This window comes from Macrobrachium rosenbergii, chromosome 56 (genome assembly GCF_040412425.1).
Source record: "Macrobrachium rosenbergii isolate ZJJX-2024 chromosome 56, ASM4041242v1, whole genome shotgun sequence".
Taxonomy (NCBI): Eukaryota; Metazoa; Arthropoda; class Malacostraca; order Decapoda; family Palaemonidae; genus Macrobrachium; species Macrobrachium rosenbergii.
In genome coordinates this window covers 57,382,887-57,409,200 of record NC_089796.1, presented here as the reverse complement: position 1 = coordinate 57,409,200, position 26,314 = coordinate 57,382,887, and the positions used below count along the sequence as shown (strand labels likewise).

The 26,314-nt window shown below is 40.9% G+C and overlaps 1 protein-coding gene across 1 annotated transcript in view; it reads left to right on the top strand.

Moving 5' to 3' along the window:
* The window catches only part of LOC136836432 (protein cereblon-like), a 109,738-nt gene that overhangs the window by 69,498 nt on the left and 13,926 nt on the right, over window positions 1-26,314 (top strand). Inside the window, exon 4 of the mRNA XM_067100662.1 lies at window positions 9,452-9,555. Within this exon, the coding sequence (XP_066956763.1) occupies window positions 9,452-9,555 (104 nt within the window). The remainder of the gene's footprint in view (window positions 1-9,451; window positions 9,556-26,314) is intronic.

Genomic DNA, 26,314 nt, shown 5'->3' with positions numbered 1-26,314 from the left:
AAATTACCCTGTAAAATCATTCTAGTTTTAGTATTAGTGCATGATTGTTATCTATGTATAAGTAGCAGTCAAAATTATCTCTCAGTGGCTAGCTAATTAGACTTGTTGTGCATGTAAATAGTATATGAGCACCAATAAATATGTACATAGCATTCATTATGCAAACAAATACAGTAGCTTGCATTACCTGTGGATTGTTTATATGTGATGTAGTTAATTGATCATGAGTACTAGTTATAGTAGGCTAGCCTAGCATAAGGAAGGTCTTGTGTGCGACATTTTTGCTTGCCAAAGCATCTTGTTTTTTGGGAGTGTTGTGTTCAAAACACTTATTTTATAAATTAATGTATACTTCCCATGTGTTTGGATTCTATAAGCTTTTGTAAGTTAATGTACATTTTCATGTGCTATTCAGGAGTATAATAGGATTTTGGGGTGTCTGAAACCAAGACTAGCTGTTCCCATAACTGCAATTTGGACATACCTGTATCCCCTTTAGAGCTGTTAGTGCAGTTAAGTGAGAGGTTACTCTCCTCTTATTTTTGAAAGAATTGTTTTTTTTGTTTGGTTCCTATTCAGTCAAGAAGTGGTGTCTAGGAGCTCCATTTCTTTTGTCTTAATGTAGTTACACTCCGCTTGTGAGGAGTGGGAGGTGTAGGCAGTAGCTGCTGCTGCTGCTGTAATTACCAGTTGATCCACAAACTGAGGAGAGTATGATGTGACTCTTAAGACAGTTTCAGGAGTCTCAGTGTCCAAATAGGCACTCCTTTGATAGCAACGACACCAAGGTAGTGCCATGGTTACACTATCCTCCTACAAAGACTTTTCATTCTTAGGAGCATCGACCAGGGCGGCAGTCTCCCACACTTCCTTTCTTGGGACTTAAGCACAGTTGTTTTTAGACTTTCAAGTCTCAATACCCAAGATAGCAACAATATCATGGTAGTGCCATGGGCAACAAAAGACCCTAGCCTTTCATCTGCTCTATTGTAGTATATGTACACGAGCAAACAGAAGAACATTCAGTGCAGTGACCAACCATACATCCCAAGCAAGAGGGATGTCATTACAATGATTATTTGCTGAAGCCAGGAGATAAGGACAGTTGATCTTGGCATCTTGACTTCCGGATTCGTTCAACCTCTGAAGAAGCTTGATCAAAGTCCTTTCTTGACGTACTGAAGTTGGCAATGTTCTGTTCTATCTTCTCGCACTTTTGAATAAAGTAAGGCATCTTTGGTACCCATTTACATCTGGAAGCTTATGCCTTTCGTCATTCTAGATGTTTCAAAAGTGTTCAGGGAGATGGATCATTCCACTCCCTTGGTCTTGTGGTGCCAATGACGGTATGACATCTATGTTGCCTCCATAAAGACTAGACTTTCAACTCAGTGCCAATGACTCATTTGTTACCTTCGAGTTGGCCAAGAAATGGTGTCCAAATTGTCATTTTTCTGACCAGTGAGATGATCAAATGAGTGTACCCTGCAACTTCTTGGTGGACATCAGTACGTTTTGGACCACATCTTGCGAGGCCAGGGGCATCAGTCTGTCCATTGTATTCAGAAAGAACCTGTAGGTCGAGTATTAGGATGGATAATCATGCAGATCACATTCATCTCCTTTTACCTTGGGACGTTGCCCATAGGTCCTTGGACTCCTTTTCCTTGGAACCTATGGTGGATGCTCAACATGTCATTTAGTTCACCCAGCTCCTGAAGTACAAATTGCATCTCACCCAAGGTTTGCGGCTGCTAGGAGAAAGTGTTTGTGTGGGACTGGCCTCCTCCCTTTCTCCTGTCTTCCAGTGGGCAGGGGAACAATGAACGCGCCATCACGTGCTGGACTGGCGTGCATGCAGATGATCTAGATGACTGAGTATCCTATCTGTAATCTAACTATTTGGATTAGTAGATGCGAATCCTTCCTTCTCTCTAGCAAGGGGAGAGAGGGACTTACTATGAGCAAACCAGTTTGTTGTTCTTAGCTTTATAGTCTCCAACACTGTGGGTTTATCCAAACCTTTTCAAATCAAGGATATTACATTCCTTTAATTTGAAGTGCCCAAAATCTGACGATTGAACATCTCTCATGTTCAGTAAATCAGAGGTATGGTCTCCTTCCTTCACGCTTTCACGGCCAGGAATAAGTACCCAGGTGAGCCGAACTACCTGTCAGTTCAGAGATTTACTCCGAATCCACCCTCCAAAAGTAAGTCTCCACGTGTAAAGACTGATGGTTTGTATTCGTGTAGGAACAAATGACAAATTTTTAAAGTAATTTGTATTTTTCGTAACATACAGACCTGAGGTCTTTACATTAAGGGCCCACCTCTTACCACCCCTCATTATCTTACCTGGGCCAAAAGGTAAACTGTGCAGAAATAAATGTATACCGACTGGGTAGGCGGTACTTCTGCCCATAACATTGGTAACTGTTCCCATAACCAACCTTGCAAAAGTTTAATAGCGGGACTTCCAGCTTGGTGAAAGTTAATTCCATATGTAAAGACCTCAGGTTTATATGTTAGGAAAAATACAAATTACTTTGAAAATTGTTCATTTTTTTTAAATATTAGTGAGCATTTTTGTTTTTAATTTTCTTGTGTTGCAAATGAAACTTGGATGTTGGAGCACAATAGTTTTTTTTAATAAAAAAAAAAGTTTGAACAATTTATATACATACTTACTTGTTGATGTTAGATGATTTTAGGTTATTAATACCTTCAAGGTTCTGTTGGCTAGCCTAGTTTTCCAACAGACACCTACCTGATTAAGGTGAATGAAATGCACTGACTTGTTTTATATTATTTATGTTTATTTCTTTTTACATGATATTACTGCAGTTACATCATCATTGTCACTTCCAATGCTTAGTGGCACAAAGGGCCTTTGTGAAATTCTGCCACTCATATCTTGCCTGTGTTTTATCTTCCACATATCTCAACTCAACTCTTGGATGAGAATCATGAATTCACATCCATGTGAGTCTAGGTCTTTCAACCCTTCTGGTACCCATAAGCCCAGCTAATATACTGTCATATACTATTCTCCGAAGGTTGAGCGTAGCACAAGTCTCAGCCATCTCCATCTTCCTCTCATTATCTCATTAACCCTTAAACGCCTACTGGACGTACCATACGCCGACTAAAATTGTCTGTTGGGTGTCAAGTGGACGACGGGTACGTCGACTAAAATGGTTTTTAAATATTGCGGAAAAATAATTATAGGCCTAGTTTGCAAAGGTTTTAAATCACGCGCCTTGAGGGATGCTGGGAGTTCCGCGGATCAAGCTGTTGTTTTGTTTATAAGCGTCACCCAGGCCAGCGCATGCGCCGAATTTCCTCCTTCCGTACCAGAAAGCATCGGCGCATTGTCGGAGAGCGATTTTTTGCGCATCTGTGTTTTGCAGAACTTTGGCGAGTGTTTTGCGTATTTGTGTGAGGCAACAGGACGTTTGCAGAGATGTCCCAACGTTGTCAGGACCGTGAAGGCGCATATTGCCTGTCGGTAGTGAGCGTGTGAGACGAGTTTTAGACTGGGATGCTGGAGGGACCAAGCACCCAAGATGACCCAGCTTCTCAACGGCGTGTTGTGCGGCCACGTGTGACCGAAGGGACCAGGACCACATCCCGTGCCTTTTCGACCCCTAGGAAGCATCGGGGGTGTCTGAGGGGCATCCGTAAATTTTTGAAAAAAACTTTTTCCTTCGCTGAAAATCCTGGCATTTCTTGAGTCACATTGCATCGTAATTTTTGCCGTTTTATATTATTCGTTACATAAAGTGTTATACATCAAAATGTGCGCAATTTCATGTAGAATACAACAAAAAATAAATCATGCTTTTAGCTTTTTACCATTTTGAAATATTTTCATATAAATAACGATAAATAGAAAATAACCTTGGTCAACTTTAACTTTCGATCGAAATGCTCTAAAACGCAATCGTAAGCCAAAATTCTTACATTCTAGTAACAATCAATCCTTTACCTTCATTTTGCAACAAACGAAAGTCTCTGGCACAATATTTCGATTTATGGTGAATTTTAAAAACTTTTTTCCTTCCATCCCCTTGTGAACTCCGCTAAAAATCCTAGCATTTCTTGAGTCACCTTGTTGTAATTTTTTGCCATTTTTATATTATTTGTTACATAAAGTGTTATACATCAAAATGTGCAATTTCATGTAGAATACAACAAAATAAATCATGCTTTTAGCTTTTTACCATTTTGAAATATTTTCATATAAATAACAATAAATAGAAAAAAATCAACCTTCGGTCAACTTTAACTCGATCAAAACGGTAAAAAAATGCAATTGTAAGCTAAAAAACTTACAGTCTAGTAATATTCAATCAATTTCCTTCATTTTGAAACAATTGGAAAGTCTCTAGCACAATATTTCGATTTATGGTGAATTTTTGAAAAAAACTTTTTTTTAGATCCGCGCGTTACGAATTCATGCATCATTTTGTGATAATATTTTCTCTGTGTTGCTTTAATTGTTTTACAATCTGTTATATACCAAAATCATCGCAATTTAGTGTACAATACAACTAAAAAAAATAACTCATTAGCTTTAACCTTTTTGCTTACAGCGTGATTTGTATACAATTATATACGAGTTTTTTTTTTTTCGCTGTCAGATATTCCAATATTTATATATGATAATGATATTTTTTCATTCTGAGTGGTTGCATACTAAACTTCAGGCAATGAAAAAAGGAGCCAAAAATGAACTCTTAATCTTAAAAACTAAGCGTGCTGTGATTTTTTGAAAAAACTTTTTTCGGCAGGGCACTAGCTCCCGAGCGCTACGCGGCATATAGGAACGTTTTTTGTAAATAGAGGCTCGGCGTTTAAGGGTTAATATACAGTATGTTGTTTGTAATTTCCATTTTGGTTTCCTGCTATCTAACTCCAAATCTTCTTCTTAAAGCTTTATTCACAGATTGACATGATCTTTTATATATACTGTAGTTTCATTATCATACCTTGATACATATTCATATAGCAATAGTGATCTTTACTAGACTAATTTCCAATCTTAGTTTTGTATGCATTTTTGGTCTGTTTAATTTTCTTGATCTAATTCACACTGGCCATTGTTTGATGCATTTTTCTTAATCTGTCAATAAATTCTAACTCAAGAGGATGTGTTTTTCTTAATCTGTCACTAAATTCTAACTCAAGAGAATGTGTTTTGGACCTCATTTTTCCTAAATGTTTGAAAGTCAACCTCTTTAGTTATTTCTCTATTTGTGCATACTCTATCCTCATTGCTTCTGTTTTTATTTTTTTGAGTCCTATGTGGATATATGAGGCATTCTATTAAGCAGGCTTTGTAAATCTTGCATTTTTCTGAATAAAACAGCATCTGGCTATTCAAAGTTTGTCAGGTTTCTGTTATTACTTCAATGTAAGTTCTTTCTTCCATCTCTGACCACTTTTTCCATTATAAAATCTATAAGAAGGGTAAAGAGCAAGGGTGAAATAACACTTTTAGCACCCCCTTATGTTATGCAAAATCTGTTTCCAAGATTATATCAGCATTAATTTTGCATCTACTTTTTTTATGAACAATTTCAATTAGCTGTACATATTTCACTGATATGCTATAGTGCTGCAAAACCTTCCATATTGATATGTAGACACTAACAAATGCTGTCTCATAATCAACAAAAGCCATGACAGTGGGATTTTGAAATTTGATACAGTGCTGCACATCATCTTGCGTTACATCAAGCAAATTATCCTCTTACACCTCTTATTGATTTCATAACAGAAATTTACTACCCATCATTGTCTCTCCCATCTTTCTGAAGTTGTTATTGACCCATCCCTACTTTTGATAGGTATTTTCCTTTCTTTTCACCCATGGATATTTCATTAGTAATTCTGTGGCATTTCTGAATACATGGCTTTATCAGCATCAGTCCATTAGCCCCAATATTCATTCATTTCATCCTGATCTTTAACTTCACAATCTAGTCTTGAATACAGTACCTAGTATGTTCTACTTTGTGTTCTTCACCTCCTTGAAATATATCTACCTTTTGTTTTTCTCTGCATTGTATCCTAGGTCTCATCACATACTTAAGGTTTCTGTCTTGTTACCCCATATCTTAGCACTTCTTTTCCAGAAAATGACATATAACACATCCTTGGTGTCAAACTAGTCCCTAGATATTGTTTCCAGAACTGCATATCTTTTTAGATATTCAGTAGCAAAATCTTCATGATGTTTGCCTTCAGGAAGCTTTACTGTATCAGACCTAGATATTTAGTCAACTCTTGTTGACTTTTAACTTCAACTTTACTGTGGTAGTAACAAGCTGGTGATCACTGCCAACATTTGCAACTGTATAGCTCCTAACATTCCTCAGTTTTCTTTATCTCTTGATTAATGTTTGGTTTTTGTTACTCCATCTGGAGATATTCAAGTACTGTATACTGATGGATGTCCTTTTGTTGGAAGCATTCTCTAATTACCAAAAAATTATTTTCTTTATGAAAACTAATAAATTGCACCCCATTTTTATATGCAATCTCTCTCAGGACTTCCTGCCCCAATTTGATCCTCCATACCTTTATTGTTCCTACTAAATTTGATTTCATATCACCAACAAAAATTGCCATATGTATTTTTGGCAATACATTAATATTCTGCAGTTTATGTAAAATTCATTTTCTTATTTCTTTGGAAATCTTATTCGTCGGTGTATAGTACACTATAATATGCAGCCATCTTCAGAGCCTCTGATCCTGAAAGAGAACAAGATGGTGCTGCCTGTTCCCTCGCAGGGAATCACCCCCAAGAGAGAGCAGGGGCAGCCAGAGAGATAATATCTTGTGACCCCTCTCTCGAAACTTCCATAGCCAAAGCTATGGAAGAATGGGAAGGGGTAAAATCTTCCAAGGAAGAAGAAGCAACTGGAGAAAGATTGGACATAGAAGAAGAACCAGAAGGAGGCTGAGAAGTAGCCATTGAAGGAGGAGAAAACCTTCCAAGATGGTGCCTCCTTCCTCCTCTGATTCTTCTTCTTGGTAAAAATCCTCCACTGCTCAGGAGGCCAAGAACAGCATTCAGAACACGGATTAGTAACGTTACACACATTAGCTCTGCATCTGCTGCAAGTAGAATGGGGGTTAGTCTTAAATGAAGCCAAAAAATTTGAACAAGGGAAGCCACCAACGCCAGGACATTTTCTCTTAGACTTAAGCATGGGAGGCTGAGATGAGTTATGGGTGTGCATGTTCAAATGCAGTACAAAAACAAACAATAAAGGCACTAATGCACAATCACACAGAATAGCATTATTTCATAATACAAAAGGCAAACCAAAGAAGAAAAACGGGCAGGAAATACTGGCTTCTGGAAGGATGGGCAGCAACATGTCCTTCTAGTAAGGCAGTAAGGAAGAAACTGATATGTCATGACACTCTTGTGTGAAGGTAGGTCAGTTGTTTCCTCCTATCCCACCCAAGTAGCCAAACCCCGTTGCCACCAGTACCTTGTTCTACAATTTTATGTTTTTTACTGGTTTCCAGCTGGCACTAGAAGATTTATCCTAGCGTTAAGACTGTAGGTTTGTTGGCCATGTAAAATACAAATTAATTTAAAATTTGTCAATTTGCATTGTTTTAAATCTTGCCACACATAATCAACTGCTCATTGCTCTGCAGTTAGTGCCTTTTTTGCACTTGGCATTAAGTTCATGCTTACTCTTTCTCTACCAATTCTATCTGGTCTTCCTTAATACATATACACAGTACTACCTTCCAGTTTCTCTTTTCCCTTTCCTTTTTTCCATGATTCACAAAAAGCTAAGATGTCCTTCCATATCTGTCAAATTAATTTTTTAACTTTTTCTATCTTTCCAAATAGATTGAGGGTTCTTATGTTCCAATTTCCTATTTTCTTAGCAATCCCATGTGCATGGGATGGTGGCTCACTGGCTAAATATATAAAAGGATTACCAGTTCTTTGTAATGCACAATTTCTAGCTGTAAGGCCAGTGACCCCTTCTCTTTTCCTATTGTTATATAATTAAAGCCATATGCCAGACATCCAGAGTTAAGGCTGAGGAGACAAAACATTGAGTGCTTTAACCATGTTGATCATTCCACTGCCATTGATTTCTAGTGGTGCTCCTGAGCAAGCCCAAACTTCAATTTTGAATCTAGCCTTTACCTAAAGAGATAATTACCTACAAGACAACAGGCCCTCATGCCCTGAGCTTTGGGTCTTAATCCAGGCACTATCAGCTGGGCCAGCTGAACCTGGTACTTACTAAGGAGCAGGGATGCACCTCCCTGTAGGTACTTATATACCCCTATTACCCCATTAAAATATTCACATTCATTGTATCTCCAGCTCTCAAGGCATTACCCACCATCACCTGATCCCCCAGCACTCACACACCATTTGGTGAACATCAGAAGAACTGCCTTGCAAGTTGTTATGTGATGTATATGCTGGAAAAATGTGATCTCACAAAATTAAAAGAACTTACCTGTGGGAAAGGGTGAGCTGCTTGCAAGTAAAAGTGTACAGTATAGGCATAAAAATGTATTTAGTAGGAGTGGTAGTAGTAGTAATGAAAGACAGGCCAGCAGCTAAATGATTAGTAGGGTACTGTTTGTAACAGTTTGACTTCAGCTGGTAACATATCTCCCTTCATTTGGAGGATGATACTGGCCTGTTTTTAAAGGATCATCTTTCTGAGATGCATAATGAGTGAGCTTTTCAAGATGATTTCACCTATGACACAGACAGACATCAAGTTGTACCAGTTATTAAGACACTGATGTGGCATGCAGCAATGTAGGATCTCTTCTCAGGAACTTTTAAGGTGTTACTGAGCAAATGACAACTCAGATGACAAAGTCATCCAGTAATATTGATGAGACTATCAGGACATTTAGCAACATTTGTGATATTGTAATAATAAAAACCATAGACAAGCATTTAGCTGGAAGGCAGTTACTTACCATAAAATTACTTATTATATTTGGTAAAATTGTATAGTTGCAGCTTGTGGTTGCATCACAAAATGGGAATTGAAGTTCTGAAATGGGCCAATTTTGGTTGTGCTTAGTAAATGCAAGGGATCCAAGGGGATTTTAATGGGAGGTTAGTGGGCGATACATTTAATTAACAAAACCCTGGTGTTTTTTCCAAATGGAAAGTGAGGTCCTTTGGAATGGTCAGTTGACTTAGTTGAGGATAAAATGCTAAATTCAATCAAGCATTTGCTTTTGTGATTTGCGAAGTAAGTTTTTTCAGCACCAAAATTCATGTAACCAAAAAAAATTGTTAAACAATTTGTTTTTCTTGAATACTGTATTGACTATTTTGAGATGTGGAAAAGGAAATTGATGTAGTTTTAATGTTAATATGGTAGTAAAGAACAAACTGGTATTATATCAATATTTATTTTCATTTTTCAGGGTTTTTGAGCCTACTGAAAAGATTCAGAGTGGTTATGTAACATCAAAATCTTCTGGAGAAGGTTTCTATGGTTTGATTGTTGACAGCCTCATATCTGAAGATTGTAAGTACTATTATTTTTAATGACTTTCATTTACAGTATAGTCTAACCTCATAAATTTGGCACTCTGTGGTCCGGCAATTCCCATGGTCTAGAATCTTTTTGAATCAGTTGCTATTAGTTCTTGAGAGGCCACGAGGGTGGTGCCACACATCGTTTCAGTTTTGGGATTTTTTTTGGATTTCGGAACTGAAGCTTGCTCTGTAAATACACAAGCACAGTTTATTTCTAACAGAAACATTCTGTGAAACTAAAAAATATGCAACATACAAAAGAACTGTAATTTGCATACATGGTATATTCGAGTATCATCAGATCTCGTGTATCATGCGATCATTATAATTTTATCCAAAAACATGATTTTTCTATAAGTAACTTACCAAGTAATTACATAGCTGTAGTTTCTAACTAGTACAACAGCTTAAATTAAAAATTCACGGCAACACTCGATTGGTTAGTGCAGGTGCCAGTACCGCCCACTAACGGCAATACAGTAAACCCTCGATATTCGCATTCTCACAATTCGTGGACTCAGTGGTTCGTGGAATTTTCTGTGGAACCTATCTATAAATTATTAACAGGAAACTCACCCATTCGCGGATTTTTTCGTAGAGCAATATTCTGCATTTCCATATTATTTTCGTGACTAAATACTCTACTGTATCGACATATACATTTTATAAAAAATGATCTACAATACTAATTTTCAAACTTACTAAGATGTATGTCTATGTATTTTGTGTGATAAATAAATGATTTACTAATTTCCAAATATTAATGTTAATGTAAACAGCAATAACATCAATTCATTAAGAAAATACTATAGTGAATTAATAAGATTTTAGTTTATAAATGAATAAATTATGTAAAATTTTAAAGGCATACATACGACCCCAAATCTTTTACTGCAAGACTTTGAGAGTGAGAAGGGTGAACCTGTCAGATATGTCAGGTAACCTGACAACAAGGGTTGGGTGGCCAGTGTTTCTCTCTCTCTCTCTCTCTCTCTCTCTCAGGAAAAGATAATTTTTATGGTATGTTTATTTGTTTTGTATGATAAATGATTCACCTAATAATATATAATAAGTAGTAATTTTCAAATAACAATAATAAATATAATAATAATAATAATATACTGTAATTACAACATTTATGCATTTCTATAGTAAGTCATGAAAAATTTTAATCAAACAGATTTCAACCCCAATATATTCCTGAGTCTTGGAACTTAGGGGGGAGGGTGAACCTGTCAAATACTGCATCAAATTACTCAAATTACTCAACATAATGCGATAAAATCAAGTCTCTCTCTCTCTCTCTCTCTCTCTCTCTCTCTCTCTCTCTCTCTCTCGCTCAAAGGGTAGAATGGAGAAATAGATAGATAGATAAATAAATAAATACTTAGTTCAGCTCTCTCTCTCTCTCTCTCTCTCTCTCTCTCTCTCTCTCTCTCTCTCTCTCTCTCTCTCTCTCTCTCTCTCTCTCTCTCTCTCTCTCTCTCTGGAAAAGATACTGCTAATTTGAGTCTAACCAATTGGTATTAATGTATATGCACACTGTTTGTGTGTGTGTATGTGTTCATAATGTTGTAAAAATGTGTAGTTAATACATCTTTGGAAGACAAAAAAACAAACATGAATTTTGTAAAGAGAAATGGATTAACATTCTTCAAGAGATTAAAGAGATAAATCTCTCTCTCTCTCTCTCTCTCTCTCTCTCTCTCTCTCTCTCTCTCTCTCTCTCTCTCTCTCTCTCTCTCTCTCTCTCTGTTTTTGCTGGAAGGGTTTATGTATATATTTTTAAGGGTATTAATATTTAAGATGACTTTGAAATGATATTTTTTAATAATATACTTTCAAAGATTAATACAGTAATATGATAATAATTTAAGGTATACTTGATTGCCACATCCTCCACTACACATCCAGTAAGACGCCTTTCCAATGGCTGTCTGTCTATACCTGGGACCAGCAACAGGCTTGACTAAGGGGGTGACTACCCATTGTAACCCCCTGACCTCCCTTGGACTTCCAGTATGCCTCCTCCCAGGTGTAGGGGAGCTTGACAGGGACTTTCTGATACTTCAAGTATATATTTGGTATTGGAACTTTCAAGATAGGCATTTATAAGCCTTTTTAGAGGGAGGTTCTAAGTATTCACGGATTTACAGGGGTTTACTGTACTAGGAACGACTTAACAGATAACCTCATTCTGTTTCTGTCATCCTCGATGTAAACGTCAGATATTTGCAGTAGCTTTTTTTGTTATTTGCCGGTTATCTAACCGGATTTCAGTGATATATTATCGCAGATTTCAAGTAACCTTCAAGCCTATACTTTCAGGATCAATATTTTGTTATTAAGATCTGATTCAAGTTTATCATTTTTCTCAAATTGATTAACTAGGTGGCTGCTGAGCGATCAGCTGAAGAATGGTTGATTTTTCAAGGAGTAGCATAGTAAGACACATAATCATTGCATTTGGTACCATCTTTGCCAAGTAGCATACTAGTAAACTTTGCGTTCTCTACCACCTTTACTGAGTAGCGTAATAAAACGTAAACATTGTGTTCACTACAGGACCGATATTTTTGGTAATGAAATATATATGTGCAAGCCTTAAATAATGTTTGTTAGGAGTTGAGATTTGTCCGTATGATGGTACTCTGTGTACTTCAGAGAATTAGTTAAACATCTTATTATACTTTCCCAAGCAGAGAACAGAAAAAGTGTAAGGGCAGAACACAGTAAGGAGAGAAATTATGCTTTTTTGGTTGCACTGGGCTTTTAGAAGAATTGACGTTCTTGACAGCTGAGAATCGGCTGCGAATGCCTAGGAGTGCTCACCAGCTCCCAATTTCTTAGATTATGAGCTACTAGTTTGCTTGACACCCAGTTGCCTGGTGCCATCTACAACCTGGGAGCACCCAGTGCCCAGCACCAGCTCCTGATCATCTGCCGCCAACTCTCCCCGCATCCAGTTTTTTTTTTCCTGCTACTAGCCTTCTAATTTTTTTATACTTGCTCCTGCGCCTGGCTCCCTCGTTTCCTTCCCATGCCATTGCCAGGCTTGTGTCTGGATTAACAGAAGTTAACCTTGTAATAGTGAAGTGGTGTGCAGTGGAGGAGGTGTCTACTCCTCCCCCTATGCTCCTAGACAGAAAGTCCCTGTCAAACTCTCCTAAAGCTGAGAGGAGGCATATTGGAAGTCTAAGGGAGGTTGGTAGGTTACACATGGGTAGTCGCCCCCTCAGTCAAGCCTGTTGCTGGTCCCAGGTATAGATAGACAGCCATTGGAAAGGCGCCTTACTGGATGTGTAGTGGAGGATGTGGCTATCCAGCCCTATCAGATCTCCTAAACCTTGTCCCTGTCAGACTCCCCTAAACCTGAGAGGAGGCTTACTGTCAGTCCTTGGGAGTCCAAAGGGGTTTTGCCCAAGGGTAGTTACTCCTCAGTCGAACCTGCTGTCCGCATGTCTTGATGGATAGCCATTGGAAAGGCGTCCATAGGGATGTGCTTTCTTTGTCCTCTAGTGATATGGATCCCAGTGTGAACAGTTACGGATCCCAGTGTGGACAAGAGGCACCAACAGTGTTTTTTTGGGATCCTGGTGTGGACAGATATGGATCCCAGTGTAGACAAGTGGTTTTTATGGCGCTTTTTGGGGGTATCTCGGCCTTTGCAGAGGCATGTCTGCCAGTTGTGGAGCACCAGTAATTGGTGCCAAATGCTCTTCCAATATGAGCCCCCAGCAATATCAGAGTGGACAGAATCTGAACGGACAGAGCCCGAGCAGACAGAGTCTGAATGGACAGAGCCAAGCGTCCACCTGTATCCCAGTGTCCGAGCTTCCAGTGGCCAATGAGCGCCCAGTGTGAGCGCCCAGTGACGAGCGCTTAGTGTCTGAGCGCCCAGCGTCCGATCGTCCACCTGTCCGTTTGTCCACCTGTCCATTTGGCGCCAGCTGTCAGGCATCCGGCACCAACCTGCTAGGGCCTGGCATCAGTTCCTCTTTGGCTCGGCACCTGACTTTTTAAGAACATACTGTTGTTCTGCCTGGTGTGCCAGTTCCAATTACATAGGGACCAAGTCTGCCCCTGGACAAGGAATCTGTGTTCAAGTTTTTAAGCTTGTCGGTGGAAGCTTCCTTTGGTTCTTTCCTAGAAGTCTTTCAAGATTGAAACTGGGCTTTTGTGTAAAGGAGCAAGAGAAGTGTCTTTTGTCTTTCCTCCCTATAGTGCCTAGATGGATCTAGGCCTTCTTGTCAAGTTTATTGGAAGCCTTAATTTTCTTGACTGATAGCAGAGGCACTGGCTATCCTCCTCCTTTGGATTTTCAGTCTCATCTCTTGGAATTTCGGACTTTTCTGTCTGTCATAGAATCACTGCCACTTTCAGATGGTCTGAATTTTAGCCCCTTTTCCCCTCCTTGCCTGGGACCTTAGGGGTTGAGCCTACTCTGGACTCTGGTGCCCACCAAGACTTTAGCCTGGTTGGACAGTCTTTGTATGAGTTTTTTTTTTTTTTTGCGACTTCCTCCAGTTTTCATCAAATTCCGAGGTTTCTGGCGAAGACTGAAAACGCTGTAAAGTTTTTCATGGCCACTGAAAATGCTCATGGTGATGATTGCCATGCCCCACTTCTTGTCAATGGTAAGGAAGCTAGCCTCACGTCCTTATTGCAGTTTCGCTCTTTGTTGAATGACCTTAATTGGGCTCCAAACAGAAGAGAAGCACCTTGCACCTTCTCAGACCTGCTTTCCCGTGCGGTGCCAGTTCCCGAACACCTGGGTCCATTCACAAGCTCCTGGCACTAATTTCCTAGCACATGGTGCTGTCTACCAAGTGCCCGGCACCTGTTCTAAAGAGCTCGACAATATCTTTGCAGTGCTCAGATGCCGCCGCCGAATGCCTAATTTCCATTCACGGTGCCCAGGCTTTTGCAGTTGTGGAACTCTTCAAGCTTCCATAACTGTTCCAGATATTATTTTCCACCTCAACTGCACATGTTTTCGTTCTGTAAGAAGGTGTCATCGAAGTCCACTCAAGTTCAGTAATGTTGAGTCCGTACAGATATCGACGTATCCTCATGGCTGTCTTAGAGTCCGCAGAGTCGGCAGCCAGCCTGCAAGGTTGTCTGCAATTCTGCATGTGGATCTACAAGTTCGCTTATTTCTCTGTGAGTCTGCATGGTCATCAGCGGAAGGCATGTCCCATAGCTCCTTTTTTCCTTTGATTAGAAGATGAAGTTCAAATAGAGACAAACCACACAGCCCCTTCCTTTCCCCCGCCAGACATCGGGAGTATCTTAGGCCCTTCTTACGGGACAGGGTCTTCCCAGTTTGAGGATCTGTGCTTCGGCATCCTTACAGCACAAGTCTTCAATGGAGTCCTTGCTCCTCTTGTATTTGATCTCGTTTTTTCAAGGTGTGAATATCGGTCCTCACCTGGATGACTGACTTCTTCGACCCCCTTCAGTGGAAGTGCTCGAAGGTTTTTTGATCTCAAGTCCACCTGGGGCAGGGAAACTCAGCCAGACACCTTTGTTTTTTCCTCACACCCTGAATCAAGTCGGAACTATGGTGGTAGCTGTCCGAACATTTACTTTTGGAAGGGAAGTTCCTTCATCCTTGAGCCTAAACCTAGTTTTCAGTGTCTCAGATTGAGGTTGGGAGCCCTCTTGAGGAACCGGGGATTTTCCAGGACGTGGTCCCCGGATGGACGGATCTTTCATTTCTTTCTTGTAGAGTTAGAAGTTTTTCATGTGAAGTTCAATGCTTTTTGACCTTAGTGCACTTCTGGTAGCCATTCAGACAAGACCACAGTTCTAACTTATTTTTGTAAGCAGGAGCTGTCCCATGTCTCCCCGCCTCCAAATAGTAAGAATCCTTTTTCTGTGGACAGATCATCAAGTCTCTAGTCACTCGGTTCGTTCAGGGAACTAAAGTCCTAGCAGACATACTGAGCTGTCGGAAGCATGTTGTCTTCATCATGGACCTTCGATCCCCTGGTTTCTGGGATTTGTGGAATCTATGGGGCAGGCCCTTTTTAAACCTGTATGCCCCTTCAAGGATTCTTCGTCTTCCTCTTCCTCTTTTTTGTTGTCCATACCATACCTATTGCATGTGCAACAGACACCATGCTACAGACTGGTCCATTGGACCCCTTCTCCCCACGAAATTCATCACAGTCAAGGAGGAGCTACACAAGCTTTAGGCTAACTGCAAGTTGTCTTAACATCTTAGCCCTATTCTACTCATGTCATGGTTCCTGAACCTGCTTGGTTGTAGGTGGACTCTACAAGATCCTCCCCCAACTGTGTCTTCTCAGACAACCTTGCCTCAAGAGATCTATCCACCAAAGTGGTCTGCTCTTGCCCAACAGGCTCCAGACTGTCCAGAGGCTTGTCAATTGAAGAACCTTTTCTAGATGTGCTGCAGCGGCTGTTGCAAGACGTAGAAGTCAGTCTTCTCTCTTCATCTGCCAGACTTAAGGGGCGATTTTCCGAAGATGGTGTCTCAAGCGCTATGTCTCTTCTCTCGAGACGTCCGTAACCCCTTTGCAAATTACAGTACCCCGTTTCCTGCCAAGGAAACCTGGAATCTTGTATTCCACCATTTAGGGTTATAGAGACCTAGTTCTTTTGTCATCCCTATCTCAGTGACCTTTCAAGTCCTAGGTACATCCAAGCAAGGAAGAAGGAGACGTGGTTTGCTCATTTTTTCTTGGATATAATCAAGAACGAGGACCCATCCAAGTCCTGGATCTGTTTCTTTCTCCCTTAAGAATTTTACGGACATCCTTGACTTCCAGTAGCGCCAGACAGCATCTGAGCTCTAACTCTTCTGGCACCCAGCTCTCTTAGTGCCAATCACGGCCTGGTACCAGTTTTTTGCTCTGAACATCCAGCTCTTGGCGCCAACCACAGCCTGGCGCCAGTTTATACCCTGAGTGCCCAGAAGCGCTCACTAGCTCTTTGGAAGAATAGAGAGCTCTCTGTCCAGCTGGAATGTTCATATATTACCTGAAAGGGACTGTAAGTTCAAGACAATCCATACCCCTAGGGTGTTATGACAAGAGTTTGTCTCGCCCTCTGATTAGATCATCTTGTCATTTATCCTAATGGACTTTATTTTCTGAGACACTCTCAGATTTAGGAGAGCATTTTCCTCATATTAAGTGAAAGCTAAAGACATCAGAACAGCTTCTACCTCATTAGCTTTCAGGCACTACTTGTCTCTTATGTCCATTCTACAATCGTCCTTCTGGAAGTGTAATCAATCTTCACTTCTTACTGTTTTCAGAAGGTGAAGCATTGGTAAAATTTGGCAGTACCTTGCATTTATTAATAATTGGCATGGTATTGTGGAAGGAAGCATAGGATGTACTCCTACTATCTCTTCACCTTGTAGTAAGGTGCCAAGTTTTAGGGAGCCAAGGGGGGTACAAGGTACCTGGAACACCCACCACTCTCAGCGGAAGGGTTGTGGTTTTTATTTTAGTGTAGGTGACTATGTTATCTGGTTGGTTTTATTGCAGGTACTTCGCCCAGGGCAAGGGCATTTGTTTTTTATTTTGTAATGGTTTGGCAGCCCTCGGAGTACTCCTCAGCTGCAAGGCTCCCACTGAAGTAGAGGCGACCCTCAGCTTTACCGCTGTGCCACTGCAGGTTAAGTCGAGCACCAACAGAGTCAGTTTCTACTGCAGGCCCTGTTGACTAACAAGGAATGACAAGCATTGTATTGAATGCTAGCAACTTTTCTATTTCTAATTCATCACATGACTTATGTTTTGCAATAAAATATGTCCATGTACCCCACTCCTGTCAATGAGGGATTCAGCTGTGTAATTACTCGGTAAGTTACTGATATAAAAATGACATTTTTATAATAAAATAAAGTTTTATAAATACTTACCAAGTAGATACATGATCGGAGCCCTCCCTCCCTCCCCTCTGATGGACATAGGCATAAAAAGAATGAGGTTATCTGCTAAGTCATTCCTAGTATTGCCGTTAGTGGGCGGTATTGATCACCTGCACTAAACAATCGAAGTGTGTGGCGAATTTTGAATTTAAGCTGTTATACTAGTTAGAAACTATAGCTACGTAAATGCATCGTGTATAGTGCGAGAGGTATTTTCAGTAGATTATACTATGCTAGGCTTTCTATGCCTGTCTCAGTTTTGGTAGATATCATTGATAATGCATTATATCTGAGTTAGCTTTTAACTAATAAATATGCCTAGAAGCCAAAGTTCATTAAGCTGAATGCAAATCTTTATATATCAAATCAAGCTTACCAACCTTGTGACTTGTCCAAGAATTCATTACTATATCTTGTAATTAAGAACTACTTACTACTGTGTGCAAGACACTGAAGAACCACTTACTACTGTGTTCAAGACACTGCGATAAATAACAGCCAGTACTGACATAAACAATTGAATCGAGAAACAGCTGTTTACCAATGTCAGTTACCGTAACTAACACACATTTATTAAGGGTTTCGCTACAGTTATCAACATCTTAAAAATTTGCTAATTGTTCCTACACATATACAAACCCTTGGTCTTTACATATGGGATTTACTTTCAGCGCAAGCTGGTGCCAGCCATTTACCTAAAAACAAGGTGGTTATTGATAATTGGCTACTGATGGTAGGGAAGAAAACCCCACCATCCAGTTGGTACGCATTTACTTTACCTTTTGTCCGCAGTCTGAGACAGACTTGTCTATTCTGCTGCCTGTTGTTCAGCTTGATTCTTCATTCTTTCTGTTTTTAAGTAAAATTCTTGTTTTGAGATATTTTGCTTATTTGGAAATAATGCAACCTTACAACATGTTCTGCTCTGTTTGCATATTGTTATTTTTGCTCTTTCTTGCTGCATAATGTTCCTACACAGTTATGCTGTGTAGTTTTTATGAACTCGTTTTAGCCTATGAGCCTTTCTCTCTGTTATCCTTTCTAACTTGGTTTTGCCTTTTGATATAATGCAAACCCAACTCTTGTCTTAGGCTTGGTGTTTGTTCTTTTATTCTGTTACTGTATATCTTTTTTCTATTACGCATCCAAGGAGAGATGGTCTCCCTCTTGCCATCAAATATTCTATTTTTAGACGCCTTCTCAACCTTGTTTTATTGAACATCCTTGTTCTACATCTGTTTTCTGTTTGTTCTTAAGTATTTTCTCTCCTAAATAAGCAGAGTTTTTATTTCAACTACACAATTACTTGGAACGTTGTAATGTTTTAGTCTTTCAAATGTTGTAGAGCTTGAGAGGCTACAGACGGAGGAGGGTTCTCCTGCTACAGTACGGTGGTTTCGTCACCTGTCGTACGAGAGCTCTGCTTGCCTTAGAGCATGGAATTCCCTCTCCCTTGGCACGAGGAAGAAGGGAGGTTGATGTTGCAGGACCTTCAGTCAGAATTTACTGATTTTAGCAAGTCGTCTCCAAGACCAGTTGCTTCTGTCTACGACTCCTGTTTATGGTTCTTGCTCTGTCGTGGGGGGTGAGTCAGGTGCTCCTGTGCTCCCTCCCCCTCCTTGTTCCTGTTCTGGAGGATGGGTAGTCCCAGGACAGCTTTCTTGATGAAATTTTCATCGCCACCTTCGCTTTCTTCATCGTCATATGCTGTATTGCAGTCCCTCTGTCTTCTTCCTTTCCTTCCAAGAGATGCTGGGTGGAAGACGCAGTGACTGTAAGGAAGATGACTCACCATCGGAGCGACAGTCAACAAGCCACGTTCTGGTGTGTGTGCTTTGTTGCAGTGTGTCGTAGTTTCAAGAGCTACTCCCCCCCCCTTGCATTCAACATCAGATTTGCAGAAGTCAACCCTTCTCCTTTGTCTTTTGCTGTAGGCCACAGCTGTGTCTTCCCCGGGCATACCTCCCCAACCTTGCTTCTGCCGTCAGTGCGACTCCCGCCTGGGTCCCTTCTTCCCCTTCCTTCCGTCATCCTTCTGGGCACAGCTGAGCGTATCTTCACTGCCAGAATGAGAGTTCTTAGCATACTTGTGCTTACTCTTCCCTGCAAGTTTCCTTTCGAGAACCGTTCCTGGTTGCCGATTTCAGCAATGCTGCCACAGTTTTCTGGACATCTAAGCTGAAGATAGAAGGAAGAATACGAGGCTGTGCAATGTCACATGCCCGCATCATTGCTTCATGTTGTACAACCGAGGAGGGAGAGAGATACTCTGGGTAGGCAGAAGTAGCTTTGCCATTGCCACAGTGTTGCACGGCCATGACATTTGATGTTGCTGCAGTGTGCCAGACTTCTTTAGCCGACAATTCATTCTCCAAGGAAGAAGAGGCATGGCTGCACATATGTTGCATGGCCGTGTCCTTTCTACAAATGTTGTACGACTGAGATACAAATCTCTTCAGTTGTTGCTGATTTCATCACCTCCTTATGCTCTCCCCTGTTTATGGACATAGACTTGGTTACCACAGCATGGTACATCCAGGGCTGGGCCCCTTTCCATGCTCTCGTGGAGGCTTGGAGGAGAACAGGACGTCTCTTTTGATAGTTTTTCCCCCATTCATGTGAAGGTTTCGTAGTGGATGGATCGCTCTCCAGAGAATGTTTCCCACCACCAAGACAGTGTGGACAGTTGGCTGACACATCCGTGGGATGTCTTTAACAGCCCCATTTATGTTGTTGTGAACAAGATCATCAACATCTCCATGGCACTCCAGGGCAGGGCCTCCACTCTGTGTTTCACGGAGAGTTCCCTGGTGAACAAGATAGCTCTTCTGAGAGCGTTTCTACCTCCACAGTCGGGTGAGGGGCATTGATGGTACTTCCGTGATGTTTGGGCCAGAGCACCCACCCATCTTCATGTGGAATCAGGGGGTGGGGTTCCACATCTGAGCATTACCCTCTCCTGCTCACGTACTTGATTTTGCAGCAGTCTTCCTGGTGTGGCCAACGTCCATTTCTGGTAACAACTACATCCTTTACGACTGTCATTGCATTAGCGACGACCTTTCACAGCCATGTTCATCCATGGGGACTTCGACATTCTACAGGCAGGATAGGAATATTTAAATTGTTCCAACTCAACTTTGGCACTAGAATCTCTTCCAGAGTCGAGATAGCTTGAGTTTCGACATCACTGGTTTCTTCGGTTCCCCGTACGTTTCTGACTGCAGTTCAAGTTTCTGTAGACCTTATGGATGGTCATGCCTTTGACAGGCCCCATGGCCATGCATCTTTGGGTGTTTTGTTGATGTCTGACTTCCATGTTCGTACCTCTTTCCTAGAGAGCGTGCAGTCACAGTGTCTTCTGCAGGTGCTCTTCATAGTATGAAGATTGAGGCCACAGATGCGAAGAAGATGGACCAGTGGCCCTAGGGGAGACAACGTCACATCTGAGGGGCAGCTTTGGCTGCCCTCGTGTAGTTGACACCGTTCCCTTCATATGGGGGTGACCCCTGCGCAGCCGGGACTGCTTCCCTCGCAGCAGCACTTTTCACACCTGTGTGAATACGAGCGTTCTCTGGAACCTGTACGGGTGTTGACTTTTCTTTCCACAGATCGTCCGCGGTCTTCATCTACCATCGAGTTCAGATCAGCTTGAAAGTATTCTACGCCTTTCTCTCTGGTTCCCTCAACCGCTCTCGATGACTCGGTTGTAATGTCGACTGGAGTCAGAAGTTTTTGTGTTAAGCATTTGAGACTCGTCAGTACCGATCCATTAATGGGGGTGCACAGGGAACCAAGAGTGTGCCAGGTAGAAATGTCAGAGCCAGGACCAATCCTCTTCTCTGTCAAGTCAGCCTCAGAACGATACATTCTGGGATTGGTCTTAGCCACTAACCATCGTACAACCAATTTTTGCAATAGATTCAAGAGATGTTAATGGAGTTCTTTGGTCACTTTGGGACTATGGAAGCAATTAAAGGTTTCCCTTTCAAATCCTTCCCTTCCCTGAAGAGGAAGTAAGGGTAAGAAGAAAGAATAAGATGCTAATACAGCTTTCCTCCCCACACACAGCCGCGGGTGGGGAGTACCTTTAGCCTTAAGCATCATATTGCGGTGGCTGAAACCTGGGTAGGATATGAACTTCCCTTTAAGTTCCTACCACTCCTCATCCCCTTTAAGTTCCTACCACTCTTCATCAACCATCCAGTCCATGTCCACAAATTCACTCCAGCTCGTTGAAGAACCTTACCCTGGTGGGAAATTAAAGGTGATACTGAATAAATACGTTGCGGAAATCATACAATCTGGTTCCCAGTTTCTATAGCCGTCCCTCTCTTGTAGAGAAAGTGACGGGTAATCAGAAGCCAGTCATAGATCATTCTTCCCTGACCCGTTTCAGCAGACTCAGGTCAAGATAGAAACGACGTGCTCTGTACTTACAACCATCAAGGAGTCAGACTTGATTCCTTCAGAGCAGATGACTCCATGCCTATCTCCGTTGTGATCTTCCAACCTCTCCCCAAGTTTCACTCGATTATCACCTTGGCTTTGACTAGGCCACATTCATTCAGGTTATGTCTCCTGATGTGTATTGACGATCTAGTATTCCTGGTGAGCTCTCACATGCAGTGTTTCTAGGACAGGACTGACTTCTTGGATTTGGTTGTAGCCTGAGAGTTGCATGGGCTTGATAAGTCCGAACTCTCATCCAAGCAAGAATGCAGTAAACTCCCCGTATTCGCGGGGGATGTGTACCGCACCGTTTGCGAATAGCTAAAATCTGCAAATAATTAGAACCCCTCTAAAAGCACTTAGAACTGCCTATTTTGATAGTTTAAACACAAAAAAACCCTCACTTTAAGAGGTTAGGTTGGGTACTTAATCCAACCTAACCTAGCCTAAACTAATCCTACTGTAATCTAACATAACCTGCATTTCAATATTCTGCAACTTTTTAGCACTTCAAAAGCCTCAGGATCTGAGGATAGGTGCTCTGTAGTGTTGTTTAGAAAAAGTACCATGGGGCTAGAGTCCTTTTATCTCCTCAATTGACGGTGCAGTTGCACTAGTGGGCAGTAGCACACTCAGCAAAGTGATCAACCAAGGACATTCCAGGAAAGATGGATGTATGACAGACAAGTTTGGTCACTAGGGTTGGTGTTAGAGACAGTTGGTCTCAGCACCGCGACATTCTGAAGGGTTGTTCGATCTTGGAAGACAGCCCAGTTAGACCTTCAGTCTCGACACACCAAAGCTGTTACTGTTTGGCTCTGTCTTTCTAGACCATGGGCATAACAGCCAACAACCATACCACACTGAAAGCACTGCTTTTCGTCCAATCAGCAAAGTTTAACAACGTTGGGTCTGGCCAGTACTGTACTTGAATGGATGACTGCCTGGAAACAACAGATGCTGCTGTTGGCGCCTGTGAAACGTCTTTTGTATCCATTGTACAAGTCTTTAGGCTTACTCTTTCCCACCATTCTGTCTGATTTGCTGGGTGATCAACAGTGTATGGTCATTCCAAATCTAAGGACCATGGTGGTTACCGAGTGACCAAAGGCCTTTTGCGTTACCACATAAAGGACTTGACCTTCAATTCTGGGTGCCGACGACTCATTGTTAGCTCCAGCTCAGCCATGAAATGGTGTCCAAGAGCACCATTTCTTTTGACTTCAAGTAATGATCAAACTGGCATACTCCACAGCTGACGTGGTGGACAACAGTACTTTCAGGGCGAGATTTCTCAAGGTCAGGGGCATTGGTCTGCCCCTCGCATTCATGAAGAACCTGTCGGACAAGTGCAAGGACAGGAATGTGGTCAAGTTAGACCACATTCACCTACTTTTTACCTTTGGGATGTTCAATGTAATAGCAGACCCTCTATCAGGGGATACAACATGCCTCCATATCCTGAAGTGGACCTATTGGGCACATGTGAGAATGTGAGAACCATCTACTTCCAATGTATGTGTCTCCAGGAACAAATGGAGGACAATATATATCTTTTCTTCCAGTTTCCCAGATTTCAAAGATTTTTTGAACAAACTTTTAACTTTCAACATAACTGCTTACTTAATAGGCCCAAATTAGCTGTACAGGCATTAGTTCTTATTGCGTCAACAACGGGCGAAGAACTCAATTCCATTATCATCCGCTGTTCTGTCACAGACAGTAGGAAGGAAAGTCGTCTATGTGTCATCCTTGCTGAGCCAAGACCTTCATGTGTGAATTTTAAAATCTGTCGACCGTGAAAATTACCCACCCAGCATTGCTAGTGCAGAAACTACGGACACCTTCTCTTTGAGTACAATAGTCCGTATGGAGAGTGTAGTTAGATTATATCTATGCTAAGAGCCTTGTTAATATCTCTGTTGAAATACTTCTACATTTTTTTATATATCTTTTTGAAAACAAGTGCCTTGCTGTTACAACAGTCATGGCATACAAGGTAACATTGTTGGAATCCTTGCTTTATGGATTTGGAATTGATTCTAACATAGAAATTGTTACTTCCCTTCTCCAGTCTTTTGCATTGCAAAGACCTGCTCCTGCAAGGCTTCCCATTCCCGGGTCCCTGAATAAGGTGCGTGGGCTTCTGCCAACCCCTCAATTCGTTGGGCCCAATACAACTACAACATATATGCTGCAAAAGGCGATCTTGACTGCTTTTGCGTTAGGTGCTCACTTTAGTGAACTGGGCTCTCTGAGACAGGGACAACACTGTATTACTCATACAGCTACTACTCATACAGCTAACTGTCATTTATTACTGTCTCCTGACCCATCATTCCTGGCAAAGAATGAGAACCCTTTAATGAGAAAATCTCCTATTCTGATAAGGGAACTTCATTTATCAAGTAAAACTTATGCCCAGTTCAAGCACTTAAAGTTTACTTAGAGGTCATGGCAAACATCCCAGAGGGTCCGATTTTCCTACACCGTAGCACAACAAACCACTCCATCTACATGGGCTGAGATTAATTGTGGAGCCTCTTATTAAAAAGGCATACCCCACTCCTTTCCTAGATTGTATGACATTTGAAATGTAAGTACATCGTTAGTTTTCTTCAAAAATGTTTCTTTTGAAGAAGTCTCAGAGTGTGCAGGGTGGTCATCAAGAACAGTATTGCCATGAGGTTGAACAAATTCAACTACACTGTGTATCAGTAGGTGGTAAAGTAAGTCCTGACCCCACGGGCGCTATGGCGGAAAACCAGGGGTCTTCTTGATGTGGTGGGTATGCTAAGATGTCGCTGGGAAAGGTGCAACAATACCAAGACCAAACCCATCATCTTTAGGCAAGTCACTTTAGAAAAGACCAAACCCATCATCTTTAGGCAAGTCACTTTAGAATTGCATCTTAATTGTAAGTTCATGTATGGTTTCATGTTCTTTGTTGCCAAGCCGTATGGGTATCTGAAATAAAAAACGTGGTTTATAACTAGTGGCTTAATCTTGGAAAAAAATTTGTCCCTGGGTTGTTGGGGTTGAATTCTGAGAGCTTAGCCATTTCGTCACCTGTCAATTTCTTTGGCAAGCTCCTTTGAGGTCGAACAGTGACCACGCTATCAAAAATCAGGTTTTGACATGGAAAAACCTATTTTTGGTAGCTGCAGTTAGTCCTCAAACCCACCCACTTTCCCTGACAAAAGGGCATGGGATTTGGGTGAATAATTTTCCTGCATAGACCTGGAAAGAATAATAAGCAGTTGGTCTGACGCAGAGTGCATTGTTGCCACAATAGTGGACGACATGTGATGTGCGGTTGCCACGTCTGTAGATTAAGACAAGGAAGAATGTAGGTAGTCACTGTAGACAAGAGAAGAGCCCTCTTGTCTTGAGTCCTATTCTCTATCAGTGTCAACGTGCACTGTACTGGCCAAGACCAGCTAGAAGAGAATTCTTTGAAACTGGTTGGTCTATCTTATGGAGTCCCTGTAGGAATCATGAGAGTAACTCCTTTGAGGACTCACAGCAGCTACCAAAAATAGATTATTCCTAAGTCAAAACCTGTTTATACTGAGAAATATTTACTTCCATTCTCAGTGACTGGTGGTAGCTTTCAAAAAAGGTTGAATAATAGTAAATTATTTTGGTTTAATTGTGATTACATCACCCACAGAGGTGCTGCTATATTTGCTAAATTTTAATTGTTAAGTTTGTCTTATGCCTTAACCTGAAAATGTGCCATTTTAAAATTATCTGTCAAACAATGAGAGTTTCATTTTTTAAGTTTCATAAATAAGAAACTCTTAGCTTAAGGCAGAATGCATTCTACTTATATCTTTTGACATACCTATCTCTGGTCAAAAGGGAGAGAAGAAAACAAAATGTGAGAAAGGTAATGAGAGGCTCCTTTAGCCATGGTCTTTTACCACTTTGCTTATTTTAAGCAGCTATTCATCCTTTTTTTGTTAGCCCTTACTAGTTATTTAAGAATAAATGTAAATTTTTTAACCAAGTTTTGTTTTTAAAAATTACCATGGTTCACTATTTATTTTAAACGATAACCTTTTACACGTATGTACAACACTGTAGCAACACATTGTCGGATTTTAGTAGAGTTTATTTTAAGTGATGTAAAAGTTAAGCACAAGATGAAAGGTAAATAAAGGTTAAAAAGCTGATAAGTGGTTTACATATGTTAAGTGTAATGTACCCACGTGTTGATGCTTTTATGTTCTCTACTTTCTGGGCTGTTACATAACCTTTATTGCATATGTCATTAAGGTATTTATGATTTTAGATTAATTTGATTTTACACCACATTATGATTATACCACTACCTGAGCTTCAAGTTCAATAAATTATATTGTACTGCTTGTTTGTGCTACTC